The sequence below is a fragment of the Catharus ustulatus genome, chromosome 24, assembly GCF_009819885.2.
Source record: "Catharus ustulatus isolate bCatUst1 chromosome 24, bCatUst1.pri.v2, whole genome shotgun sequence".
Classification (NCBI taxonomy): domain Eukaryota; kingdom Metazoa; phylum Chordata; class Aves; order Passeriformes; family Turdidae; genus Catharus; species Catharus ustulatus.
In genome coordinates, this window is record NC_046244.1 from 3,792,175 (window position 1) to 3,819,944 (window position 27,770).

General features: G+C 40.3%; 1 protein-coding gene across 3 annotated transcripts in view; it reads left to right on the forward strand.

Moving 5' to 3' along the window:
• Positions 1-5,686: 5,686 nt before the first annotated feature.
• Positions 5,687-27,770, forward strand: part of LOC117006768 (PR domain zinc finger protein 2-like) — a 62,567-nt gene continuing 40,483 nt past the window's right edge. For 2 of the 3 annotated variants that reach the window (XM_033079344.2, XM_033079342.1), the window contains exons 1-5: positions 5,689-5,746; positions 12,303-12,372; positions 19,755-19,872; positions 20,067-20,170; positions 23,128-23,280. In XM_033079344.2, coding sequence (XP_032935235.1) covers positions 12,364-12,372; positions 19,755-19,872; positions 20,067-20,170; positions 23,128-23,280 — 384 coding nt within the window. In that variant the 5' untranslated portion in view covers positions 5,689-5,746; positions 12,303-12,363. Of the gene's footprint in view, positions 5,747-12,302; positions 12,373-19,754; positions 19,873-20,066; positions 20,171-23,127; positions 23,281-27,770 lie in introns of all 3 variants that reach the window. The other variant, XM_033079343.2, reaches the window with a different exon arrangement.

The following is a 27,770-nucleotide window of genomic DNA, read 5'->3' on the forward strand; positions in this document are numbered from 1 at the left end:
TGTAGTGATGTTTGTCTTAGGAAATTAGTACTGTATGTCTCATTTGAGCTGGGAAGCAACTCCATTTCCTGCCTTTATGAACCATGTCATCCTCAAATAACACATTCCTTTGAGTCCTGTGGTTATTTTGCCTCATGACATTTGGTTCATCCTATGCAGGAAACAGGGAAGGAATTAGCAGGTTCAGCAGGTGTGCTCAAGGGAAAAGAGATAGGAATGTCAGCTCTTCCTCATTTCCTATCCAGCACAGGAATAAACCCCACAGGAGTTGAATAAGCAGCAATAACTGAGCACAGTGTGGTACATTCCTGTACATTCCAGCTTCCTTCTTGAAGGAATGTCCCCTCCTGTACATCAGGCACTGAGGCAATTTACTGAGAAATAAGGGGCAGCCAGAGCTGTTTTCCTGACTACTTCCCTACAAACTGTTTAGACAAAGAGAACTGAGAAAAGTCCACTTCTCACCACTTAGACAGAGCTTTACATATGGGTGACCTAAAAGCCAGCCCTTAAATAGATATACATTATATATATACATACATATGTGTGTATATGTATACATATGCACATACAAATATATAATATTTATATACAGCAAGTTGTATATAAAAAGCACAGCTCACTTTTACAGTGGAGCAAAGGCTGCCTGTTATAAAGTAGAGGGGAAAAGAAATTAAAGTGGAAGAATTGATTGGTGTGAGTTGCTGTTTGAAGTTCCCTCTGTGATCCAGACCTGGACTTAGCCTGAGAAAACTACTCCTGGAACTAAGATCTGAGTCTTTTTAATCGACAAAATATTAATGAGATCATGTAAGGATACATTACTGTTAATCTCCTCTCAGAGGGAGGCAAAGCCTGCCACCTGTTCATTTAAACCTGGAAGGGCTGAAGTTAAGAAATGTTTATCTCATAACTATGAAGCTTCTCCTTGAAAACAATTTTCCTGATGAATTCTTCTAGTTCATTTTGTCATGATTAATACTTAACTTACTAACACAATAAGCATGCTTGATTGAGGGGAAAATAGCAATAGAATTATTGAGAAATAAACCATGCTTACATTTCATGCAGAAAAGAGAACAGGAGTCACAAGAATGACTTCAGATTTCACACACCTGACAAAAACAATGGGTAAAGAAATGCACGAGCAGAATATTAAAATGAAAGGCTCCTCCCTGCAGGCTGTTGTAGATGCATGAGAGCTGCACACTCAGTAAGCTGTACCTGAGCCCCAGCTAGTGGTGGGAATTACTGATGGCATTTTTACAGGAAACATGAGCATGCCCATAACAGAAAAGCTTCAGATTCTTATGCATTGCCTCCTACTCATCATGCCTGGTTTTACTTTTTAAATGCTTCCAACAAAACAAAAGCTACATATTGGTTACTCATGGTTTGCCTACAATATCTATACATCACCTCAGTGGTTCTGGTTGATGCAGTTGCTGGAAATTGGAAGAAGCAGGAGTGCAGACAGTGAGATGCTTTCTCCATTCTTGATGCTTTTCTCATTCTCTGAGCCAGCTTGTCACAACACATGTAGTAGGCAGCACAACCAAGAGCTGAAAATTATTCTTATATGTTCCTCCTTCCATAAAATTCATAATATTCAACATAAATATTTCTAGATTAAGTAAGTTTAAGTGATTAATTCAGCTAAGAAACTCATGGTCATCAGTATTCTGGACCCAATCCTATAGTGTTCAAATCAGTTTATAGAGACAGTCCTAAAATACCTGCTCCAGCTTGCAATGGAGATTGTCCAATGCCATTGATAAATTGACATTTTAGTGAACTTTATCTTTAGCCCTGTGACACTGTTGTGTCATTTATGCAGATTAATTTTAGTCAGTGTGAGTAGCATGCAGGAAATGGCTACTGAGTCTATCTTAGCTCAACTGCCCCATCCCTGGAAGTGTCCAGGGCCAGGCTGGACAGGGCTTGGAGCAGCCTGGGATGGTGGAAGGTGTCCCTGCCATGGCAGTGGGGTAGAACTGGAAAATCCTTAAGGCCCAATCCAACCCATTCTATCAAGTCCTACAGAATTTACCTGCTGGACTGAAGCTGTCACATTCTGGAGAGGGCAATTACCTGCCTTGGACAGGAGTCATCTCTTGTGTAAAACAGGGTAAAAGTCTTGAGGGTGATTAAGAGGGAATGAATCAACAGAACTGACTAAACAGCGCTCTCCTGTCCCATCAGATATCCTGGTTACCCTTTTGCTAAAGTCTGTCAAATGGGAGCTGTGGGAAACCCCCCTGGGGCAGGATCTAGAACCCAAATATCTAAAACTAACGAGGTATGACCTATCAGCAACTCCATAAAGTGGTTCTGAAAAGGGAGCACTCCACAGCTGTGGGAAAAGCAGCACTTGTGGGTCTGCTGATGAGGAACTTTTGTACCATGGAACAGGTGAGTGACAACACAGACAAGAGTGACAACCAAACCATGAGACATTTGTGTCAAAGCTTGCTTTAAGCTGTGAAAAATTAGATTTTTGTGACATGATCTGTTAATGGTGCAGGCTGTAGAAAGCAGAAATGAGGATTGTAAAGGACCTTGAGGTTAAAAGGGCTCACCTACACCAGCAGGAATGCTTAATGCTTAATCTTAAGATCATTCCCTAGGACATTTTGAGAACAACTTCCAAAAATATCTTAGCAGTTCAGTCGATTCTTTATTTTCCACTGCACTTCTAGAAAAAGATGGTAATATTGTTTAAATTCAGAGCTATAAATAACCAGTAAGCCAAGCAGTTCAGTCTTTCCCAGAGCCATAGCATGCAGCACATTGTATTCTGTGTTTATAAGGACAAACCAGAACAGAACAGAAAGTTATAATAAAAGAGACCTTGTCCTATTTAACAAGGGAACAACTGGCCATACTGGTATCACTGGAGACCACCTACTTTAGAACTTCTGATGAAAAACCCCTTTTCTAGAAATGTTTTTTCCTGCCATGGCTCACTAAGATTTTCACAAGAAGTTAATTCTCTCTAACCAGGAGTTACCTTTTCAGTCACCCTGAATATATTCAGTCAGACACCCAAGATTTACAAAAAGATTTTTGCTAGTGTGTGCTTACACACCTCCAAGCAAGCAGAAAAGTTTATTCATCATTTTAGAGAGCACAACAGCAGAAATACTGATGTTTTCAGAATACAAAAAAAAATGTGTTCAGAACTTTATTCAGATAAAGATTTAAAGGCTTCTCTGACAACTGAATGTGTAAATTGAAAGTGCAGCTCCCCTGGAACACCACCAGATGGTAGATATTCTCAATATAAAGGTGGGAAAAATAAGGATGACTTATTAATACAGTTGGAGAAAAGTTATCATTTGTATTTGTGATACTTTTAGGGATTCTTCTACTTAATCTTGAAGGTAGAAAGGTTCAGATTCTAGCTAGTTTGGTATGTAATTTGTTCTATGTTTTAAATTTTTCTGTAACAGGTGTAGGGCTCTAACATTTTAAATAGGAACTTTGATTTTTCTTAAAATTACCCCAGACTTACAAAGGTGCAGCTAGTCTAGATCACTTATAAAATTAAATTTTAAAACAGTTAAATTAAAGTTAATTTTATATAATAGGTCAAAGTAGTTTAAACATATTTGAGGTTTTCTTACTACTAAAATTAGAGGCTTCAAAACTGATTATACATCATTTGTAATATAAAGGCATCCTGAGTGTTCCAGGTGGAAAAATCTCTGTGTCCTGTTATTTTTCAGCCTGCTGTGGCTTGCCAAAGCTAAGCATCAATGCAGAGGTGTTCAAATTCCCTGGCAGTGAGTGTCTTGCAGATGTATGAAAGATTATGTTTGTAGCTATGATTCTTGGTAATATGGTGGATTGTTTTTAAAAAGCTTTGTTTTGATAAGAGTGAGCAGACAGATGGTTTGCTGGGCTACTTGCTGAGGAAATCTTGCAGCTTCATGGAATGGAATGGGATTCCTCTGTCCTGATGCTACATAAGTACTTTTTTGTGTCAGCCTTACTGGCAGTTTTAATGTTACTCATTGATGTACATGATCAAATAAATGTAAAACATCTCTGAACTTACTCTTATCTGTAACTGTATTAATGTCCTATGGATTTAAATTGGGGATTATCCTCTGGGAAAATGGCAAATTCTTAACAATTCCTGGTAAAATACACTGCTAGCCTGGGAGGAATGCATCTTTGACTGCATTACGAACAGAATATTCAGGGGAGAGAGAAATTAAGGGCGCAGACACTGTTATGTCCTGCAGTACCAATACAGACACCTCCCAGCAGGTGATTATGGACGGTTTTTTCACTGTCAGGTACTTGCTCAGAAATTGCAGTGAGAAAAACTTGGTTTAGATGGAACAATACAATTTATGTGCAGCAAAAACAGGTCCCAAGCCTGGGTTCCTCAGGGCAGTGAGGGTCAGTCCTCACATCACCTCAGTGACCCAAATAATTTCCCCTCAGCTACTTCGTTGGCTTTTTTATCGTTTTCAGTCACAGGTGAGAAACCCGTGGAGCTACTTGACTACAAAAAGATGAAAAAACACATTAAAAAAAAACCCCAAAGCAATGGGAAAGAGAGCTTGGAGAACCTGTTGATTGTCTGGCAGGGGGTAGTGGATGGAGGTGGCTGGGGCATGTGAGGTGATCTGAGGGGGGCTCAAAGAATGGAGGGGATGAAAGGGGTGAAAAGGGATGAAGGGCATTAACGGGAAGAAGGCGGTGTTGGGGATGAAGGCAATGATGGAATGAAAGGGGAATGGGAATGAAGGTGATGAAGGGAAGGAAGGGGTAAAGGGAATGAATGGAATGAAGGTGATGAAGGGAACAAATGGAATGAAGGTGATGAAGGGTGGATGTAGAGCATGAAGGCAATGTAGAGCATGAAGGCAATGTAGAGCATGAAGGCAAAAGGGGCTGTTAGGGATGAAGGTGATGAAGGGCTGCAAGGCAATGAAGGGGAGGAAGAGGCTGTTGGGGATGAGGATGATGAAGGGCAGGAATGGGCTGTTGAGGATGAGGGGAATGGAGCTGAAAAGGGGGATGAGGACAATGAAGGGCAGGAAAGGGCTCTGGGAATAAGGACGATGAAGGGAGGGAATGGGCTGCTGGGGATGAGGACGATGAGGGGGATGAGAACGATGAGGCGTTTAAGGATGACGAAGGGCAGGAATGAGCTGTTGGGGATGAGGGAGATGAGGACGATGAAGGGCAGGAAGGGGCTCTGGGGATGAGGACGATGAGGACGATGAAGGAAGGGCAGGAAGGGGCTCTGGGGGTGAGGACGATGAGGACGATGAAGGAAGGGCAGGAATGATCTGTTGGGCATGAGGACGATGAGGACGATGAAGACGATGAAGGAAGGGCAGGAAGGGGCTCTGGGGGTGAGGGAGATGAGGACGATGAAGGAAGGGCAGGAAGGGGCTCTGGGGATGAGGGGGATGAGGACGATGAAGGAAGGGCAGGAAGGGGCTCTGGGGGCTCTGGGGATGAGGCAGATGAGGACGATGAAGGAAGGGGAGGAAGGGGCTCTGGGGATGAGGACGATGAGGACGATGAAGGAAGGGCAGGAAGGGGCTCTGGGGGCTCTGGGGATGAGGACGATGAGGACGATGAAGGAAGGGCAGGAAGGGGCTCCGGGGGTCCCGCGCGGGCCCTCCCGCGGCCTCCCCCCAACGTCACTTCCGAGGCTGGAGACAAGATGGCGCCCGGACGGTGCCGGCGCTGAGGCCGCTCCGCCGCCAGCGGGGCCCGGGTGAGCGGGGGGCGGCGGGACCCGCCGGGCGCACCGGGCCGGGCCGGGCGGGCGCGGGGCAGAGCCGGCGGAGCGGGGACGGGGCCCCCCGGAGGCTGCTGCGGATGCGGAGCCGCCCCGGGGTCCGCGGGGAGGCGGCGGCCGGGGGCGGGAGGGCAGCGGCGGCAGGTGCGGGACCTGTGCCCGCCGGGACGCGGGAGCGCCTCGGGGAGGGGAAGCGACGGCGGGAGATGGCGAGGGAGGCCGCTTGGAGGAAGATGCTCCGTCCCCTGGGCGGCTTTTTCAATTTTTTTAGCTTGAAAATGCTGCCTCGGAAGTGTCGGCTGGCTCCCGCCGCTACCAGCCCGATACTGAGAGAACTCTGCTCTTTCAAAGTGTGTGCAGAAGTTCTGGCACTTCGCAGGCCCCGAGGCTCCTGCAGGTCATGCTCTGCCAAGCTGAGTGAGCAGGGCTTGAAGAAATTAACTCCAGAATTGGTCCCTCATTGCAAATGACCATCTGTGAATTATTATTCTAAGTCAAAGAATAATTCTTGCTGGTACAGTGGTACCATGGGGGAAAAAATGTTTGAGCTGAGATGAAAAATATTTGTGTAAGACATGTAGAACAGCTCAAGAAATGTATCTTAAGTGCATTTTTTATTTGAAGGCAGAGCAGCCTGCAGAGCATTGCTGATAACCATCTTATGGACAGGTAGCTGAAGTATTCAGTGAAGTTTCCAGTGGTTTCAAATTCATATGAAGCTGCAAAATTTCCATTCTGAAGCAGTAAAGAAAACTTGAAGTTGTTTTCAGCTGTTGAGGAAGGAAGAGAAGGTGCTGTGGCTGCACTTGCTAAATGATCATTCAGTGGCAAGAGAACTATTTTTCTTATTTCACATTTGAGTGAGCAGCAGTACAGCTGTAGAGAACAGCAGGGCTGCTTGTGCTTCTTATGCTGCCCCAGTTTGCTGTTCTCAGTCTGTGCTCTGGACTCTGGGCATATTATTTGGATGCAAAGTCTTTTCCAGCTTATTCAAATATACTTAATGGATTAGGGTAACTGGAGATGTACAGCATGTAATTATTATGTTCCTCACCAGGAAATGTAGTGATTACAAGAAGTAGTGGTTTCAAGCTGAAAGAGGAGAAGTTTAGGTTGGGTGCATGGAAGAAGCTGTTCCCCATGAGGGTGGTGAGGCTGTGGCACAGGTGCCCAGAGCAGCTGTGGCTGTCCCATCCCTGGAAGTGTCCAAGGCCAGGCTGGACAGGGCTTGGAGCAGCCTGGGATGGTGGAAGGTGTCCCTGCCATGGCAGGGGATAGGATGAGCTTCAAGGTCTCTTAAAGCCATTCCATGATTCTATGTTGTTATCTTCTCACACTTAAAACATTTCAATAAAAACAGTGGGTATGATAAGAATTCAGGGCTTTCCTTGATGTAGGGATTTCCAGCTCCTCCAACTGCAGAAAAGCATGATGGTGATTGAGTGAGAGCATTGGCACTTTTCAGATGGAGTTCTGCATCACTGATTGATTAGGGAGTGACTTTTAAGAAATAAAAGAACTTTTTGGCTTGCAGAGACAGCAGTGAGAACCATGTGGAGGGACCTGCTGGTTTTCAAGGATATGGCTCTCAGGATTTGCTGGGACGGCAGTGCCTCCACAGTCCACAGCATAGACCATAAAAATAAGTGGCACTTACAGTGAAACCCTAGTTATGTTAATTAAAGGGCAAATAATCACTTTGGATACAGTATCTTTATTAGAAATGCCATGATAGGTGTGGTGTTTGGAGATTCCTGAGCTGGAGCCTGTTTTATGGGAATCCTAGGAATGGCTTTCTATAGCTCAGCATGGAAGGAAGGTGAATAATGTTCAGGCACTTCTGTGCATTTGTATAACACATCCATTTTTTACTATTGAAAATTTGCTTGGGAATGGAAGAGCAGTAAAGCAGAAAGTTTTTTTCTGTAAGAACTGAAATGAGTCTGGAAGTCCATCACTGTTACACACAAAAGCCTTGATCTTTAGGGATAAACAAGTAATATAAAGTGTATAAAAGGTTGATGCTGCCTATTGGGTGTCTCTCTGTTGGAAACAGAAATTCAGAGAGGTTTAGGGATGACCAGTAATGCATTCCTGCCTTGGCAAACCTGTTTAAAGTACTGTAATATCATTGCTGTTGAACTTGTTCTCATGGAAAGGGCAGATATGATCCTGATACTTGACTGCCCAAATGACATAATTTCTTTTACCAATGTGTTATTTCTCCACTGAGAATAAGCTGAAAAATATTTCTTCTTCACCTCTGTATAAAACATGCTGTAGTCAAAAGTGAGAGGATGATTCCTGTGTTGTCAAATGACTGAAATCAGCTTTTTCACATAGTAATAAATCAGCAGTGTACTTACCTGAGAAAATTTTCATTGGGTTTTACTGCATTTTCGAGTAAAATTAGAGTGCACTCATATCTGAAGATTGGAGTGGTATTTCTGCATATTTGCACTTAGAGACTTGTTATTTTCTGTTGACTTCTCTTGACTAGTTGCTGTTTAATTAATAAACCCGGGGTTTGTGTTGTGTTGGTGATTTCTTGGCTCATTATCTTGGTTACCTGAATAAACCTTCTGAGGTGTAACAGTTGCTTTGATTACGTGGCAGTAAGCAAACTCTTTTTTCTTACTGGACAATGGGTAAGAGATTTTAGTGTTCAGAAAATTACAGTCTGCCCATTTTTTCTCTGTTTTTATTCAGGCAGCCTTGAGTAACTGAAGATGTCTTTGCAATTAAATGCAAAACAGGATGCCCTATCACATGCATATTTTAGAATTAACATGAACTTTATGTTTTTAAATTAGCAAACTTTATTTCGCCTAATGCACGAAAAATTAGTGGATGAGGATATTTCAGTATTGAATTGAAACCATGTAGCTGTCCTGGTGTTTAAAAAATGGTCCTGTGCTGCATCTAGAAAGTGAAACAAAGCCAAGAGCTGTGCAGATCCCAGCCTGGAGCCTGGTCATTAGGAAAACAGGCCATGAAGACTTTCAAGTTGTTCCTGGTTCTCTAATGAACAGGTTTTTACTGGAGCAGTGACGTAATGCATGTCCCATTTTCAGCTTCCAAAATAGGATTGATACTCTCATGCCTGGCTTTTCCTTTCTCTGAATTGGAAGCAGCATTCTCTTTCAAAATGCTTTTTGATTCTGGGATTTAAAAAAACCCCACATACAGAAATTATAAATATGGCTTATAAAATCGAAAATAGTCTACTTAGTAAAACCTAGGAATGCTTAGTAGTCTGTTTCCATCTGACTGAATTGGAAAGGGATGATCTGCAATGCTGGTTTTGAATAAAATTACTTGCTTTTGTTTGCTGACTTTATTCCTAACAAGTCATAGATTTTCTAAGGGAATATTTAAAATTCTGAAGCATAGATTCAGAAATCATGTCAAAATACTTTTTGCTTTAAGCATTTTGTTTTACAGACCACAATGTTTCCTTAAATACAAATGCCTTGTATATTCTTATATGAATAAATATAATTTGTTGCCTAAAACTGAGCCTTTATAAAAGGAACTTTTCTGTAACTAAGATAAGATGATGCAGTAGATCTCCTTTTTTTTTTCTTTGTTTCCCAGATGCTTTAATGTCTTGAGTAAGTGTGTAGTATTTTTGTACTTACGAGATAAAGCAGTAATTGTAGTGGTTTCAAATCAATATGACTTGGCAATGTTTTCTGAGAATTAATTTTGAAAGTTCAGCTTGCTGGTGTGTGTGCTTCACTTATTGTTCTTTTCTTAGGGCTGTCAGTGAATGGCTGAAGTTCACTGGGGGAAATGTTATTAACAATATCCAGGCCTTGAATAGGTCAGGTTGTGTTGCTGTTGAGTTTGAAGGAAAGTTTGGATGAAAATATTTGTTATCTGTATTTGATGGGGCTGCTGAGTGAATTTTTCGGAATACTAATGCAGTTGGCAACTACTGCTAACTTTAAAACTGATTTGATGGGGCCATCATTGTGCCTTTAATAGATGTCACATTGCCCTGGTGACACCTCAGAGCAGCATGATTTTCTTTGGGGCTTTTCTGGAGATCCCACCTAGGGCCTGACTGCATGAAACTGGGAATTCATTGGTGTCTGGAGTCAGGGCTTGTTCCTGCCTGCAGTGATGAGAGTAAAGACCTTGTAGGTACTCACTGATTGTGCTGGGATCTAATGTTTGGGCAGCAGTTGTAGAATTCATTTCACATTTTCATTTCATTTCATTTCAATGTTTCATTTTAGGTAGAAAGAAAACTAGTGGCTGCACACAAGAGACTCTGTGCAGTATTAATTTTATTTATTTGCCAGTGCAGTTAATCTTGCTTTCCACACAGTTTTCACTGTTAACAAAATAAGTAATGTGGAAGAGGGGAAAAATTGCAGAAGTGCAGGTATAAAATTTTAATATGAAGAGCGTATTTTAAATTAATAGCTTTAAAAATACTTGTTAAAGCTTTTGGTTTACTACAAATTTAATTTCTCACCTAATTCTGTTTTATTCTCAAGTGGTTCCACTGGTAATTGGTAGTTGAAAGAATATAGAGTAGTACAGTCTGTTAAGAATCTGCATAAACTGTGCTGTGTGAATGTTTAACTACATCAGTTCATTGAGATATGTTGTCATCTGCTAAGAAATACCATTGAGAGGTTTGGATACAGGCAGTTGTATAAGAGTTGAATAAAATATTTCTGAAGTTTGTAAAAATACCATTATTTTTGTTTTGAAAATTCTTTGCTAACAATTAATTCTAAGCAAAATATTTTTGAATTAGTATAGATTTTGTCTGCTTTTCAAAATCCTGATTTGTGATCAAAAGTGATCGTGTGAAGAGCTGTGGCATGGAGGGAATGATGATCTTTGATAAAAGGGAGGAGAAAAGGTAGAAATGGGCAGGTGGAGACAGTAACAACATAAACTCATGTTTATATAACAGCATAAACTCATGCCAGCCACAGCCTGCTGCTCCTGGGTGCATGAGACGTTCTGGCTTTTCTTGACTTTATGTAATTGTATAAAAATATTCTAACAGGATAGAAAAATGAGAAATTTAATACTAAAAGTAAGGTTGGTTTCATACTAGGAAATTCTTTGACGCCTCTCCTGCTACACAAATGATTTCATTTCTGAAATGATGTTGCATGGGTTTTGTCACAATGGCCAATGAACAAGATTGATGGGTTTTTTCCCTTATATTCAGGGCTCAGCTTAAGTACAGCTGTTTATACTGACTCCAGTACTGAAATAAGTTGGGAAGTCAGTAATACTGCATTCCAAAAGGAATGCTTTTCTTTGGATGTGTACAAGCTGTTCAGATCAGCTCCTTATCCCAGAACTAGCCTTTGCTGGCAAACTTTAAATCCCTCAGAATCAGCTGCAAAGCTGGAGCTGAAATACAGATGTTTCAGCTTTTTGTTTAAATGCTCACATGGTATGGAAACACTGGGACAAAAGAGTTAAATCTGTAAGAGATGCTAAACAGAAATATAATTTCCAAGGACATTTTTCCTTTTTTTATGAATTTCTTAAGCAGGGTAACATTTGAATGATGCTTGGCAGTGTTGTCACTTTTGCACAGCATTAAGAATTCTTTCAGTGCAAAGCTGTGAGGGATTATGTGAAATTTACTTGGAGTAGATTTTGCCTGAACTTATTTTAAATTAAGTGTTAGTACTTATGCAGAGTACTTAGTAAAAAAATTCATTTGATCATTGTTGCAGTTGGAAAACTAAAGATAGGGAAGAAATAGCAGTGCTTGAATAAAGTGCTTTAAATTACGAGGGACCAGTTAACTGTCAAAAATGAGGGATCTTAATTTATTGAAAATTCTGTATGACAAGGGGACTAAAAGTTTTTGGTCTAATTTGCCAAAAAGCTGTTTTGTATACATTGACAAAGAAAGGAAGTGGGTTGATCTTGACCTTTAGATATGGCATCATTCTCATTAAGTTTCCCTCAAGTTGGGAGTTTCCAAATTTGATGCCTACTTGAACTAGGTATTTTTGTCAGATACCTTTTGAAATCTCAGGCTTTTATTTAAAAGGAATGTAAAATGCATTAGTGCAATAAAATACCTCAGTACAGCTCAATTCAAGAACTATTTTCCTGTTTCCAATACAGAAGAGCAGGGACTCAATACATATATTTTTAAAATTTGAAAACCACATAAAGCCTTCCATAATACTTTGATATAAAATTCTAAAAATATCTGACTTGTAAAGTTCTTTTAAGTACTCAATCTTGAGCAAACTAACTTACTTGAAAAAGCAAAGAGAACAATCTCACCTGAGCACATCTGTTATAACATCATTTAAAGTAGGAAAAAGATTCATGGGAGATATCCATGTTGAGATTATTCAGACACATTTGAGCTGTAATAACAAAACTCTAACTTAGAACAGATTTTTTCTAAAGCAAAATGCTGCTTTTCTACAGACAATTTAGGAAGAGAAACTGCAGCTCTGTGTGCACTTTCAGTTCAATGTAAATTTGTACATAGGTTTGTGTTACAATTGTCTGTTTTTCTTTTTAGGGTGCATGTAATCAAAGGAGTTTCTTTGTTGTATCTTTTCAGAACACAACAGGAATTCAAAATGAATCAGGTGAGTAGAATTGTAAGACTTTATCAAATTGCTTAGAACAGTTAATTATTAATAAGAAAAGTAAATCATCCACTATAAATGTTCTTTAAAATCTTTGGCCTCATTAAATTTTATAATTATCCATTGTACAGTGTGTATGGTGGTGAGATGTCTGTTATTTCACGGATTCAAGTTTTTTGTGAGTTCCCTTTAGCAGTGTTTAAGTTACTCCTCCTGGCACCTCTGCTAAGAACACTGCTCCAGAAATTCTATTTCCTCCTGAAGCTGCATGTAATAATTCAGTTCCTTACAAAAATGGTTTGAAAATTGAAGACTTCAATTTTTAAAAATCCTTTTACAATCACATTCCTTTTTCAAATATGCAGTAAGCAGTGTGCCATGAATTGATTGATTGGGAAATGTCACACTTGTGAAATCTGAAGTGTTTCTCCTGGAGCCAAGTGGAAATCACATTTCCTTTGTGGAGCAGCACTCTGCTGTGTGGAGTCACAAATATCCTGACTGGAGGGTGTTTTAGTCAGCACCAACTGTGCAGCATTTTATTCTGCATGTGTTTATCCAAGTAGGAATTGTCCATCAGTTTGTCTGTCACACACAGCTGTGGTTTTTAGAGATCTAGAAAAAGTACATATTGCCTCAGATTTTTCTCACAAGTCCTCCTCTCTCTGGCTGATCTTACCAAGCCACTTTGGCATGGGAATGTGACAGGATATCCCACTGCAGGAAAGCCATTTCTCCTTTGCTGAAAAAGTCACCCATGAACAGAAACTTTATGAGCGAGAAACAACCACAGTACACAGTTGTATAAAATGCTTTGTATACTCCAATGTCTGTGTGTGCTTTTATTATCCTTATTTGATCAGCAGCAGGCCTGAGTACAGTTAGCATTTGCTGAAGTGTGTTTTCTGTGAACTCATGGAAATATATGGATAAGTAATTTCAGCGTGGAATGGGTTGATGGGATGTTTTCTGTTGGTTTTTTTCCTCTGATTTAAAGTAAAAAGTCTTCAGTATATTTGCACATATTAAAAAGATAAAAGGCAAAATACACTCTCTTATCAATGCATTATGAAAAAACATACTTGTATTATATCATATTTGTCTATAGAATTATATATATAAAATAGAAATGACATTTGCATTAGCACATTTATAAGTATTTACAGTTTGTTTTGGGGAGCAGGGTTAACTGCAACTTCAAGATTTCTATTGAGAATTGAAATTTTTTCACCTGAAGGATTTGTTTTGATGCACTCAGTGGCATGAAGCCATCAGCCTATTGCTCTGTCTTCTTGAGGAATAATCCTTATTGGTCATTCCAATAAGGTTTGGATTCTGCTAAAACTCTGAAAAGTGTAGATCCTAATCTGTAATTGTTACTATTGACTGCTTCCTTCTTGTGTGTCCTGTCCCCTGGTGTCCTGTCTGTTGTGTTCCTACACCTGTGAGAAAAGACACTCACTTTTAACATTTCAGAGGTTTATTAAACCTTAATAAATCCAGCAAAGGACAGACTAAGGAGAGAGGCAGTGCTGGGAGCGTGACCATGTGCCATGTGCTCATCTACAAAGTGGCTGCTCTGCCTTTTGTACCCCTCCCAAAGTCTGTCACTCAACTTTTCTTTGCCCTTTATTAGTGGAGACTCCTTTCTTACAGCTTGATGTGACAGGTGTTGTCACACTGTCCCCCCAACAGCCTTTTCCATCCCATGCAGTGGGCACAGGTGCACACCCTCCCTCCACAAGCCTTTCACACCCAGGGCTGTCTGGGGGCAGCAATACCAAGGGGAGAAGGGGACTGTGGGGAGAACTGAGGGTATCTCAACAAATCACAATAACATAACTACACATGAATAAAACTTCTCTTAACATTACACAATATTCATCCATTAACTTGAGAGCCAATCCATCACATCACCTATTGATAACAAACCCCCTTCTCTTTTTCTAGAAGTCATTTGGATCAAACAACTAACCCTCATTTTCCATTTTGATGATCCACTCATGCCTCTCTTAAGTCAAATTTGATTTTTGGATGAGTCATAATAGCATCTGTGGATGTGAGTGAGGACAATGGAAAAAGGAAAGGAAACTTTGGGTTTCTTTGAGCCCATCAGTCACATTACCTATCTATGACAACTGTGATTTGTTTCTAGAATTAAGTTAGATTTCTGTTCTGTATCAAAAGTCCTCATTTTTCTTATAGGGACTGCTGATCTCATTTATGCCATGCTGTGATGAGTGTTATCTTACAGTTAAAGGGTGAGATGATCCTCCCTCAGGGACTTCTTACAACAGCTTAGGGTTCTCCTTGGTGTTTCTGGCTTTCACCTTTGGTTTCCAAAGCTTGTGGAGCTTTTAATTGTTCACTGACCATTCATATTGTGTGTATTTAGTATTTAGCATCAACCCTGTGGTGTTTTTTTCTTGCAGTGCCCTTGTCATTTCATTCACTGTTGACAAGTTGTAGTGCCAGGTCTGTATAAGAAATGTTTTTGCCTGATGCCAAACATCTTTCAAGTGGTTTGTTCTCATGTTTCTTTCATTCTGCTTGTCTCTGCTTTTGGTGTGACTTTGGTGACCATGAAACTAACTGGGCTTGTGTTGATTTGGTTTATATGAAAACACTGTTAGTTTTGTGGTTTATCCCACAAAAATCTTGAAGTAGTGAATGAAAACCTTTTCTTAAATTCTTTGATATGGCCTTCTTTTTGTAAGGAGAAAAAGGATTTAAAAACCCCCATCTGTAGTTGGAGTTCATGTTTTTGGGTTTCTTGGAAGATTGCAGGATAGGCAGTATGTGTCTTCTTTTAAGAAGAGATCTTCCTCTAATGTGTAAATTAGTTCATCAGAATAGCTGAATAATTTATTTTAAAAACCCCAAGCAAACATGGGGTTTGATGGGTAGCATTATCTCAGCCTGCACTGAGACAGAGTAGGAGGAATTTGGGTGAAGAGCAATGGCAGTTACTCGAGAAGTGCTGAGAAGTACAGGAGCAAAGGACACCTGCACTTGTACTGAAACTTCCTCCCCCCATTCCTTCTGCATTTTTCAATGATTATATCAAGTATTTCCAATACATATTTAATTTTCAAGCATGCAAATTGTGTGTGTGGCAAAGAGGGGTAGCCAGGTGAGGTGCCTGGACAAGGAGAGACCTGTGTGCTTTTCTGTGCCCAGAGCTGGCACAGCTGCCCTTCCTCAACCACCTCTTCTAACTTCTCCTCCCTTCCTCCCTTTCCTTTCCTTTCCTTTCTCTTCTCATTTATCCCAATCCTGTTTCCAACCCTAACATGGCACTAACTGGCTTGGCTGTCTGTTATTCATTGCACTGTTCAGGATGGTTTCTTTCCTCTTCCCTCTAATCTTTCATCACCTGTAAATATCTTGTTGCTTAAATGCTGTTTGTAACATTATAGACTAATCTGTGGTTGGTTCATGAGTACAATTATATTGAAAGTGGTGTGAAAAGTTGCTTAATGTGGTAAAAGGTACTGTCATTGTGTCTGGGCTCTGGATTTGATGCAAACAGGAAAAGATTGTTTCAGTTAAGGCACCATTTCAGCATTCAAAGGTCCTTTGGATTGTTCTAAGGTCACTTCACACTGGCTGATTTAAATGCTAGAATATAATTTTCTGATGAACTTCAGAGTAAGAAGCTTAGAAGTGAAATAAGCTTTAGGTGTTTGTGTATTCAAAATTGCAGCCTTGGAAGGAGTGAAAAATAATGTTAAGGCTTCAGATAAATGCAAAATTTGGCTGTAGGACATGCAGAGGTGCACTGCCCTTATCAAGTGGTGAATTTTGTAAACAGAAAAATAAATTTCAATGTGATTATAAATCTTGGTAGAAAAATAATTGAAATACAGCATTTCTTTTTAGTAGACAGACATTGCTTAGGGACAAGTTGTGATCTGGAAAGCGTTTCAAGTAGCTACATCTAAATTGCAAATAAAAAGAGATTGCAGTGATTTGACTGAACTAAATTGTTTATTTTACTGTTTTGAATTTGATTGCATATTACTATTCATTTGAGGTGTGAATTGTATTGTTGTGTAAAGGCCATATGCAATTTTCTAGTGAAATCCATTAATATGACAAGTGCTGGATGAGTCTGAGTGTTGTGTTCTCTGGGTGTCCTGCTAATCTCTGATTTATGTAGGTAGATGCACAATAACGTTCTGATTGTGTACTACTCCATACAAATACACTTCTTAACTGGTAGAACAGTTTGGGGATGTTTACAGTTAAAAGGTGTGGCTATTAAGGAATATACCAGGAAAATCAAAGATTATCACAGTGCTGTACTCTTCTGAATCAGGTGAGTCTGTTTTGATAGGTTCAAATTTATTTGCAGGGTTGAGATTTGAGATTTTTAACTGCTCATCCAAACACCAAACCAAAACCAACACTCTCCTGATGCCTTGGGTTTTAGTTTTTATATTTTTATATTCTCTGCTACTTGGTGTGTAATTGTGAAACTTCATGTTAGGTGTTAGTAGTAATTAGACACAGCAGTCCCTTCCCAGCTGGAGAATCAAGGACTTCCAGTACCCAAAAAGCAGAAACAGATAAAGGAAGGGGGCAAGCCAGGGGGTTGAGACTTCCTAACCTGGGGCTGTGGTTGGACAATTGACCCCAAAATCTAGATGAACCAAAACTTATAAAAGTGTAAAACTCGTGACTGAGATCCATCCTGGATCTGATTTGGGTGCAGCCCTGTCCTTGCACTGCCCAAGGTGAATCCTTTCAATAAATACCTATTTTATTCTATTTTATTCATTTTGCTCTGTCTAGTCTCTGTTCCAGGTCAGCCTTTCCAGGCATCACTCCAAAGAAACCAAACCCCCAAATGAAACCCAGCCAAAAAACCATCCTGCTTTTAGCTTGAAACTGGAAGTGCACCATTCTGAGAGCTGTCAGCCACCCTCTTCTATTTCTGTATATAAATTGTTAGAAACCACTGGGAAAATAGACTTGTTTCTCCCTGGATGAAATCCTGGGGTAATGTACTGGGAAGTTCAGATTTCTTTGATAATGCTGAGAGGAGCATGTTTCTTTTTCAGCTGAGACAGGACTTCCTGCCTATCAGTTCAAGGCAAACAGATGTCTGAAAATCAGGCTGCTTTCATCAATATTTTTCCTTTTGGGTGGTTGGAAGAGCAAAATAAAGCTTTGCTCTGCTTTGAATAGCTTTTCAGCTATTCTAACTAATGAATAAGTATCCCTGGTGTCTGCACTCTTGGATGGGAGGGGATTTCTGGCATTCTCTCCCTTCCATGGTTTCCAATCTGGGGGTCTTTCTCCCCTACAAATAGCTCTCTGTGCAGCTGTTAAGGCTCATGAAGGCAGCACTAGAATAACCTTGCTCTGGCTCGAGTTTTACAATTTTCATCGTTGTTGCAATTAAAACTGGCAGAAGACTTGTTCTTTAACTCCACTCAGCAAGTTGGGTTTTCAGTTGTAGTGAATGATTGCTGTAGCAGCACCCTGACAAAGACTGGGTGCTGAGGAGTGAGGGATGAGAAGTTTTATCTGTTTTGCTTTAGAGAGAAAAAAAATGAAATTGGGTGGCATATTGAGATGCATTTTAAAATATATTTCCAGTAACCTTTCAGTGTATTTCAGAAGTACTCACTGGAAAGTACTCTGAGTATTACTCAGTAGTTTATTAACTATGTGAAAACTACTGTTGTTTCTCTGCTTTATGGTTACAGGTAAAAGCCAGAGTAATTTCCAAAAAATTAAAGTTTATTTGGAAAAATTTCTCAGTTTAACCTGTTTCTAAAAATGGCTTCAGAGCTCAAGTGTAACATCCTTAATGTTAGAGTTGTTCCTGCCATTACCACCAGTGTTTGTTCCTGAGCAGAACTATTAGAGTTCCATATCAGAAGGCAGGGAGTTATTTTAGGGCTTGTGGTTCAATAAAGGGTTGGTTTTCACCAAGCACACTTCTTTCAGAATGTGAGCAGATTTTTTAAGGAAACTTTGCATTCTTGTAACTCTGAAATTCTGGTCATTTCTATCAGAAATAGTGTTTTGTTAATTATAAGTGGGTAATAGGGAGCAGGTTGTTTTCTGACAAGTGTGAGTAGTGATGCTGTGGATAATAGTATAAGAATAATATTGAACCTTAGAGGCTCCATAAAATGGATCTAATCACTTACTGGACAGTAAATAATTTATTAGATTTATATTGCCTATCAAACTTTAATATAAAAAATACCTTAAAACTTCTTGTATTAATTATAAGCTGCTGTCCAAAGCTCTGAGCTGTTACTTGATGTAGGAAATGTGAGTAACATTTATGATACTGAAATAATTACTGTTAAAACCCTTTTATTCTCTTGTTTCAGAGCAGTAAGCTTGACATGCACTTTAATCCCCAAGAACTGTAGTGACAGGACAAGGGGGAATGGAGAGCAGGTTTAGCTTGGCTTTAGGGAAGGAGGCTTTGGAGGCCATGGTAAGGGTGCTCAGAGCAGCTGGGGCTGCCCCTGGATCCCTGGAAATGTCCAAGGCCAGGTTGGAAGGGGCTTGGAGCAGCCTGGGACAGTGGAAGGTGTCCCTGCCTGTGGCACAGGGGTGGCACTGGATGGCTTTAAAGATTTCTGCCCCACTCCAGGGAGGAATCTCCACCCACCCTGAAAGAAGGGGTGTGTCAGGACCCTGTTCCAACGTGGGTCTCGCTTTTCTGGGATGAAGTGCTGGACTTCAGGTGTCCCCAGGCAGCTGTGCCAGCTCAGCAGCTTGGGCAGGGTATCAGTAGTGTCACTTGTCTGTCAGCTCTGCCACATCTCCTCACCCCCAGGACGTTTAACTCTGGCTTTCAGCATGATTCAACCCCAAAAGCAGCATGGCCCTCCATTGGCTGCAGGTTTGCAAACAGGGCATTGTCTTACCCCGTTCCAGGCAGAGCATCCTGCTAGCTGTGCAGAGTGCATGGTGTATTCCAAGTGCAAGTTCTCTGTCTGTATTGGAGTGTTGGAGTGGTTAATTTACTGCAACATGCTCACTTCAGTCAGCAGAGCCAGGAACTTTTTTGGATTTTTTAACTGTGTGCACTTTTTGGAACTTTGAGTTTGGTTTTCTCCTGAAGTTACTTTCTAGTCTTTCTCACAAAGGGCACTTTGTCACATAAGGCAAGATAAGAAACTACTTTAGATTGATTTTGGGGACTGATTAGGTTGAGTATGCCTGGAAGTCATTCTTTGAGAAAGGGAAATAAATGATTGCTAATAAATGTGAAATTATCCTCAGCGCGGTGAGTTTGGAAATTTTACCTTAATTACAAGTCAGAAGGTTTTGAAGTTGGTGTGGGTTGATCACCTGTTGTGCAGTTGTTTTTGCCTGTTAATGGTGGTTGGCTTTTTGACTTGTAGAACACAAGTGAGTCCCCTGTAGCTGTGGAGACCTTGGATGATGTTCCTGAGCACGTGCTTCGGGGCCTTCCTGAGGACGTGAGGCTCTTCCCATCTGCTGTGGACAAGAGTCGGCTTGGTGAGTGCTGCAGCTGGGAAAAGAGAAACCAGATTTCTATAGCAGCTCTCAGAAATTGGAGTTGCTGTGTTGCCTCCCTGTGCTGGGTAGAGATGATGTCTGGTTTGGAATGATCTTAAGAATATGAATTTTGAGTAGAAGATTTGCTTGGAATAACTTAGATTGGTTTTAACTCCTGATATGTGTCTCCTCAGGTGTCTGGGCAACAAAATCAATTTTGAAAGGCAAGAAGTTTGGACCATTTGTTGGTGACAAGAAAAAAAGATCTCAAGTTAAGAGCAATGTATACATGTGGGAGGTAAGAAACAGCTTGTAAACAGAAAAATGTGCCTGTTATCTGGTCAATATTTTGTATCTAGCCTTTACTTTTTCCAGACATTTTAGAAATAAATTTGATGTAAGGTAATTACCATCTGTTACTGCCATTACTAAAGGTTATTTATAGGCACCTGGATGGAACAACTATTCTGAATTAAAAGCTTTATAAATCATTGACATTGTTTGAAATTGCTGTATTCCTTATATGCAGTGTGTGGATCACAGCTGCCCTTAAGAGTTTGTTGTTGATTTTTGCTTTGTTGGCTTGAACCCTGAGTGCTGTCAACTGCTTATGAAATTAGGGAAATTAGGAGGATATGGAATTTCTTAAGGAAGCCACATCACTCCTCCTCATTTAGCTCTTTGAAAACCAGTTTTTGGAGTTTTTGTAAGAGTTCTGAAGTGTTGCAGTATTTCTTGGGCTGGGCTTGCCTTGAAGCAGGTGCTGTCTGAGCAGCTCCATGGTAGTCAGGAGACCTTGGCTATTATGTAGATGTCAAAATGTAAATGTCATCATCTGGAGCTGAATCCCATCTACAGTGTCTTTGAGGCAGCTCATTTACCACTCCAAAGACTTCCTCAGTCTTTCTGAAGACAAGCACAGGACGTGGTTTTAGTGAAATGAATAGTCAAGGAGGGGAGGGGAGGAGGAATGTGGCATAGAATGTTCTGGAACATGGATTTTTAGGCTAAGACTCTGATAATGGTTATCCATCCTTCTGTCCCCTTGCTTGCAGAAATGGAACTCCCTAAAACACTAAAAACATGCACAGAGCTTAGAGTTAGCCTCTATCAGAGGAATTGATATAGGACATTCTCATAAATGCAAATTCCCCTTTAGAAAAACAATACAATTTTCAAATACAATGTTTGCTGCAGTGAGCTCATGCTATCACAAACTGCAGTGCATAAGGTATCTCCAGTTTTGATCAGTCACAGGAACATTTGGTGAGATTGAATCAGTCAAGTAAATTATTGACCTTACAATTGTGTTTCTCAGTGCTGGATGCTGAATGTTCATGGTGGATATTTTTGCAGTTTGTGTTTAGAAATGATAGTTGCAAGCCAGCTATTTCAGAGTTGCCTGGTTTGCAATGCAGGTGATAATGGGAATTGTTAGATGCCAGAGTAATTGTTTGTTGCTTTAATAGTGACTTTAGAGTTAGGAAAAAAAGCAGCTAAAATGAGACTGCAACAGTTGGTCCCATATGCTGATACCTGAAACCAGTCCAGAATCTCAACTGTTAGAAAATATGGTTTGTGGAAGGAGGGTGCTGTGTAGGAACAGTTCAGTACATGGACACTCTACTTGGGGAACAACCTTTTCCACAAGTGTTCCATCTGCTTCTTTAATCAAATTAATCTGAATAAAAAATAAAGCTTCTAAAACTGGCATCTCCAGTCAGTTTTAATGATTTTGAACTGTCATACCAGAGGCTCATTGTGAAAAAGATGAGCTGTGGCAGTTTATGCCTCTGGTGTCTGAGGAGAGAACATATTTTCCTTTTCTGCTGGTAAAAAGCCACAGTTGGGAAAATGAGAACAAGTGTCTGAGAAGGGAGGGAAATGCTGGTTTGGAATGAGTGGCACAGCTGTGCTGAGTGGGTTTTATTGCGGGTACAGGAATCACTTAAATTCACAATGGTATGGAGAGGAGTTGGAGCTATTTTCCTTCTCACAGTGCACAATATTCTGTAAGTTAGACTGTTATATTCTGTAGATTAGAAATGCAAAGAAGTATTTTGGTTTGTGGAAAACCCATAATAAAGTTATATAAAAACATAATTGGGTTATATAGATATATAAAAGTAATCAGTAATTACATTTAGACATATATTTCATATCTGTTTAGCTCTCCCACAGCAATCTTTGGCTCTTCTCTTCCATTTTGAATTTATTAAATAGGGTATTTTCTAAGCTGTTGTAGAAGTGTACATAAGGTTGAAATTGGAGAACAGTTTGAAAAGCCTTGGAATTACTTGTAAAGTATCAGAAAATAAAAAGCTACAACATTGTAGTTATTTGGGCTTCTAGAAAAACAGAGAAGGAAAAATACCCACTGATAGCTCTTCTTATGGGCATCTAACTTGGATTACAAGAAGAGTGGGAGATGCATAACATCTTGGAAGAGAAGCAGAGTCACCTGTCACCAGAAAATAGTGAAGTTGTCAGTCCCCTTCTTGCTTTACTACAAGTTGTCTTGAAATGTAAATCAGGAGTAGGTGTCAGCCTTTTCCCCAAGAGCAAAACCCAAAGAATTTACACAGCATCTTGGAACATGCAGAATTTTATTGACATGTTTTTTAAGGTGATCACAAGATTTCTGAAAGGTTAAAATGTTCTTTTATACCCTAAAACAAGATAAAATATAAAGTATGCTTTATCTTTCCAAACAAAGCAAATACTTCTAGGTTCTATGTAGTTACTTGTTCCTATTGATCAGATGGTAAAAATAAAGCTCTGTGGCCTTCATATCTTAAAATCAGTCAATTTACTAAATGCAAAATCCAGAGTATCATTTCAGGCTTGCCAAACTGAAAAAAAAGTGTAAAATATTTTAAGGATTTTGGCTTTTGAATCCAGAGCCTTCAGAGATGGGATTGCAGGCCATGAATTGATATCCAAAAAAGACTGTGGCACTCAGTGCCATGGTCTGAGGTGTTGGGGCATGGCTTGGACCCCAGGATCTTGAAGGTCTCTTCCAACCTGATGATTCTGTGAATTCTGTGCATTCTCTCAGTGGGTTTTTCCCAGCTGCAGCAATTTCTCTGACAGACTGCAGAGGAGCAGCAGCACTGGCCCAGCCCAGCCCTGGCTCTGGGTGTTGTCCCTGCCCTTGCTGATGTCCCTGCCCTGGGGTGGCCCTGGGTGCTGTGTGTCCCTGCAGTGCAGGGCTGTGTGCTGTGGTGTGAGCAGGTCTCTGTGCCTCTCTCTCAGGTGTATTACCCCAACCTGGGCTGGATGTGTGTGGATGCCACCGACCCCGAGAAGGGCAACTGGCTGCGCTACATAAACTGGGCGCGCTCGGGGAAGGAGCAGAACCTCTTCCCTCTGGAGATCAACAGGACCATTTACTACAAGAGTCTGAAGGTATCACTGCCTGAACAGTTGCTTTTATTATTGATTCTTTTTATTCTGCTCTATTAGTAAACTTTTTTTATTGCTATTTCTGTTACGCAATTTTATTGCTATTTATATTACTATTATTTATTGCTATTTATATTACATTTTATGAAACATTGGAAACACTGCAAATGCTACACATATTGGTACAAAATCTTGTCTGCCAATACAGTTGACATTAGATTTATTGTTAAACTACAGTCTGTATCAACACTGTCTTACTGGATAATGGTTTGCTGTAGCACCAAATTTAATACAAACTAGAATGAAAAGCTGCAGAGTATATGAAATAAATGTTTTTCTATTTCTGTAGATAGCAGGGTTCTTTCTGCTGAGGATGCTTTTGCAGTAATCAGTTATTTTTATAGTCTGTACATTGTTTGACAAAGTTTGGCTGTCAAGACTTTTATGGGTAGCTCCATGAAACTATTTCTCAAGGTTTTATACCATTTTGGTTTTATTCAGGGAGTGAGGGAGAGGCAGGGAAAAGGGTGTAATTCCTGAAGCATTTTACCTCCCAAATCAAGGAAAGAAAAGAAATATTAAGCTATAATGGTGGAGCATGTTAGGTTAAGATATTATGGCTCTAAAGTATTTCTTGAATGCCTGATCAAGACTTCCTAGCAGTGAGTGTGTGTAGCTTGACTTAGGATTTTTTAAAATACTTTTGGGTGTTTGAGGTATATGTAGTTTTGGTTTTGCACTATTGCTGTTCCTTCCATTTCCTTGTGAGGCCAACAATGTCTGTAAGTAACTGGTATCTTAATAAAAGAGTGACTTAAGTTTATGGGGCAGTGCAGCAGTAGGTAAGTGTTGTATTTTAGGTCACTCAAGCTAGATGGAAGAAACCTTCTAAACATTTTCTGAACTTTGTAATGGCATTCAAGTAGAGGCTCACTGTAGCCAGCCAGACTGCTGACTTCTCTGCAGTGTTTATTCACAGAGGCTGGCTCCCAATATGGCTCTGTAGCCAGCCTTGATTTCTCTAGACACTTTATCTTGGATTTCTTCTGCCTTTGCCCACAGTCCCACTAGCTCATTAATACAGGAGTGCTTCTGGTGTCACTCTCACATTTTAAATTTCTCATTAAATCTTTTCTGCAAAAGTTTCAGTCCTGACAGAGACAAGCATTCACATATTAAAAATTCGTTTATTTGATGGATGATATTGCTCTTTGGAAAACAACTGTACTGCTGAAAGAGGCTGAGCACTGCTGACAGATTAACAAATACCTTGTCTCAGCACTGGAATATCCTTTTGTTCCTTTGGTTGTTGTCTCTTGAAACTTAATGAATTTTATCCCAGTCACACCTTACTGCTAACTGAGACAAAAGAAGGCATGCAATAAAGAACATCTTAAATGTCCTTACCTTTTGCATATAATGTCAGGATCTCTACCCTGCCATTTCAAACCTGCTGTCAATTTACCAGCCCAGATATGAACACATGGTTCTTTCCTGATCTTTATCATAATTCATAAATTTAGGGGAATTCCACTTGCTGACAAATAAACAGCACAGGTTTTATTTACCCCCAAAGGAGAATTCAAGAGGCTTGTGTGGAATCTTATTCTGCTTTACTTTGAATCACTGAAAGTATAGTCATGGGGTCTTTTTTTTCCCAAGGTTTCTTTCAGCTTTTTGTAGGTTTTAAATTTGTAAGTTAAACAGGCTGATTTCCAAGCCTCATTGCTGAGATAACAAAGTCCAAATTTGCTTGGTGTGGAGCCACCTCAGAACTGTAGAGCTTTAACTTCCCTGTTCCCTGCTCTCCATGAATAGTCATAGAACAGAACTTGTGAGTGAGCACAAGCAAATGTTTTTCTCTTCATCTTTCCTAAAGGGGTGAGGGTATTTGTAAGCTGCTTTGCATCTGCTTTCCCCAGGACACCTGTGTGAGAGCTGTGATATTGCAGGGGAACATCTTCAAGATGCAGTTTCAGCTTTTCCTGCCTCTGTTCATAAGAGGAGCTTGCTGTGTAGTGTTGTTCTGCACACACAAAACTTGAATTCTAGAAAAGGTGAAATACAGGGAAAACTCAGTTTCAAAAAGTCTTCTGATAAGGCTTGGCTATGAAACTGTCCCTGATGAAAATTAAATTGATTTGCTTGTGGAAGATTGTTTTGCCCAACAGGTTTATAACACTTCTAGATCCTCCCTGTTACATAGGAGAGAGCAACATAATGTTGGGTTACAGAGTGTGAAAGATTCACACAAGTAAATGTCAGACTGTTCACTTTGGTTTTGTTTGGTGAGATGAGGCACAGCCAGGTGCAGCAGCACAATATCACAGTAAAATGCAGTGTCTGTGGTGAAAAATAGATACTCTGCTGAGGGTGGGCAGGCAAATCTCAGTCTGTACAATACACATTAGAGTGCTTGAATGTGCACAGTTATTGGATTTTTAGACAATCTGTGCTGGAACCTCTTAGGTTAGTAACTTGTTAGGATATTACTCTTGAAAATAACAAATTTTCAATTTACTGTAAGCCTTTTGAACAGAAAATACTCCAATTAAGGACACTTAAATGTTGCAGTTAAAACAAAAAACACAAAAAAGTGGATGGAAATCATTAACTTAATGAGCCTTCCCAAAATTCAAACCTTTTTTAAGCCAGGCTGTCCCAGCCTGACACTGCTACACACCAAGGATCTGTAGGGAATAGTTTGGAGGAGGTTGGGTTTTGAAATTGTTACTAGAGGGTGTCAGGAAGAGGAGTGGTGGTACAAGAGACACTTGCTCAGTGTACAGTAATTTCACCATTATAAGCTGCACCATTTTGACTAAAATTTTGGTCCAAACCCAAAGTGCGGCTTATAATCAGGTGCGGCTTATATATGGACAAAGAAGGAAAAGTTGCTGTTTTAGTTTGGAGGACAGGTGTCTGCTGAGAAAGGCAGGAGCTTCTCTTTGAAATGGAGAATGTAAACCCCCTCCCTCCAAATTATTATAATTTTGAAATCAAGGGGTTTTCAGGCAAAAATATGGGAATTAGGAATAACAGTTCTTTACTAGGGAAATTAAAATAGAAATACAGTGCTACAAAGAACAAACCCCAAACCCTGACACAGTCAGAGTACAACCTGACACCCGTCAGGCAGGGTGTTGGCAGCAGTCCCATTCCATGGTGGCTGCATCCTCCTGCAGTGACAGATGTGGCTCAGCTGGAGCAGTGCTCCTGTACAAGGTGCAGTTTCCCTCCGGAGCTCCAGTGGTGATGTGGAGAAATCCGGTTTTCCTCTGGAGTCCAGTGGAGAAAGGGGCTCCCTTAGTGTCCCAAACCCTCTGTTTTTATCTTGGTAAGAAATGTTGGGCTCTTCCCCCCGGCTGGAGCAACTCCCAATGGGATGCAGTAATTTTATCAGTCCCACAGTGGGACTCAATGGCCATGAGCAGAAAATGACTGGCTGGAGGAAGGATGGGTTGTGAAAAGATAAAGAACACTGCCCTGCCTGGTTTCAATGGATGGCCCATTAGCAGAATATCTCCCACAGAGATCAGGATCACTGCCCCCACCCTCAACAGATGGTGATAGAACAGATACCTTTGATCACACCCTGTATAATCAGGTGCAGCTTATAACCATGAAATTACTATTGTCCTTATCTCATTGCCACTGAGGGAGCAGCTTTAATTGTCTGGCTGAGAAACTGCTGCTGCATCTCATTTTAGAAGCACAAGGTTAGAGGGCTTAATTTAGATTCTAGAGCAGTCACAATAAAACTAAATTCATCAAGTTGAACGTTAGCTCCAGCCATGCAGCCAACAAATTATGTGCTCATTATCACCCTGTGTTTGCATTGCCTGAAACCTCATCCAGATCTTTGTATATTTTTTAGATGATAAGGGGTTTTTTGCATTTTTTTTCCTCCATTCCTTGCTGCTCACCAGCTCCAAGGCCATGCAAATAATTTTGCCACTATTTATCCTGTCAGGCCTCTGGGACTCAAGGAAGCCAAGCCATAGGCTTTGCTTGTGTTAGAACTTATTCTTCCCTTAGTTGTTGGGATCTTGCACCTCTTGTTGTTCCAGTGTCTGGGGTATGATGATAATTATCACCTTTATCATGTGCTGTGAGACCCACTAAAAAATGGGCTGTAGAAGAAAGAAATACTACTTTTCTTCTTGATACAAAATCACCCTTTGGCTTCAGACTAGGAATAAAAATCTGAGGCCACCCTTTGCTGTGATGTAATGACTGAAAATAGGATCTGGTCTCCTTCAGCCCCATGTTCACTAACCCTGAAAGAGGGGAATTAAACTTAAGGCATTGAAATTTTTCTTGGTTTTGGGTAAAATGCTTCAGGAAATGGAGAAACAATGAGGAAGATTTAAAAAGTAAGTTAAAATCTTTAGTCTGCCAACTTGGGGACTTATTAGTTTGAGTCTGATATTTTAAGGAGCATGTGAAGTGAACTGATCAATAGAGTTTCTTTTGTTGCAGTGCTGGGAATA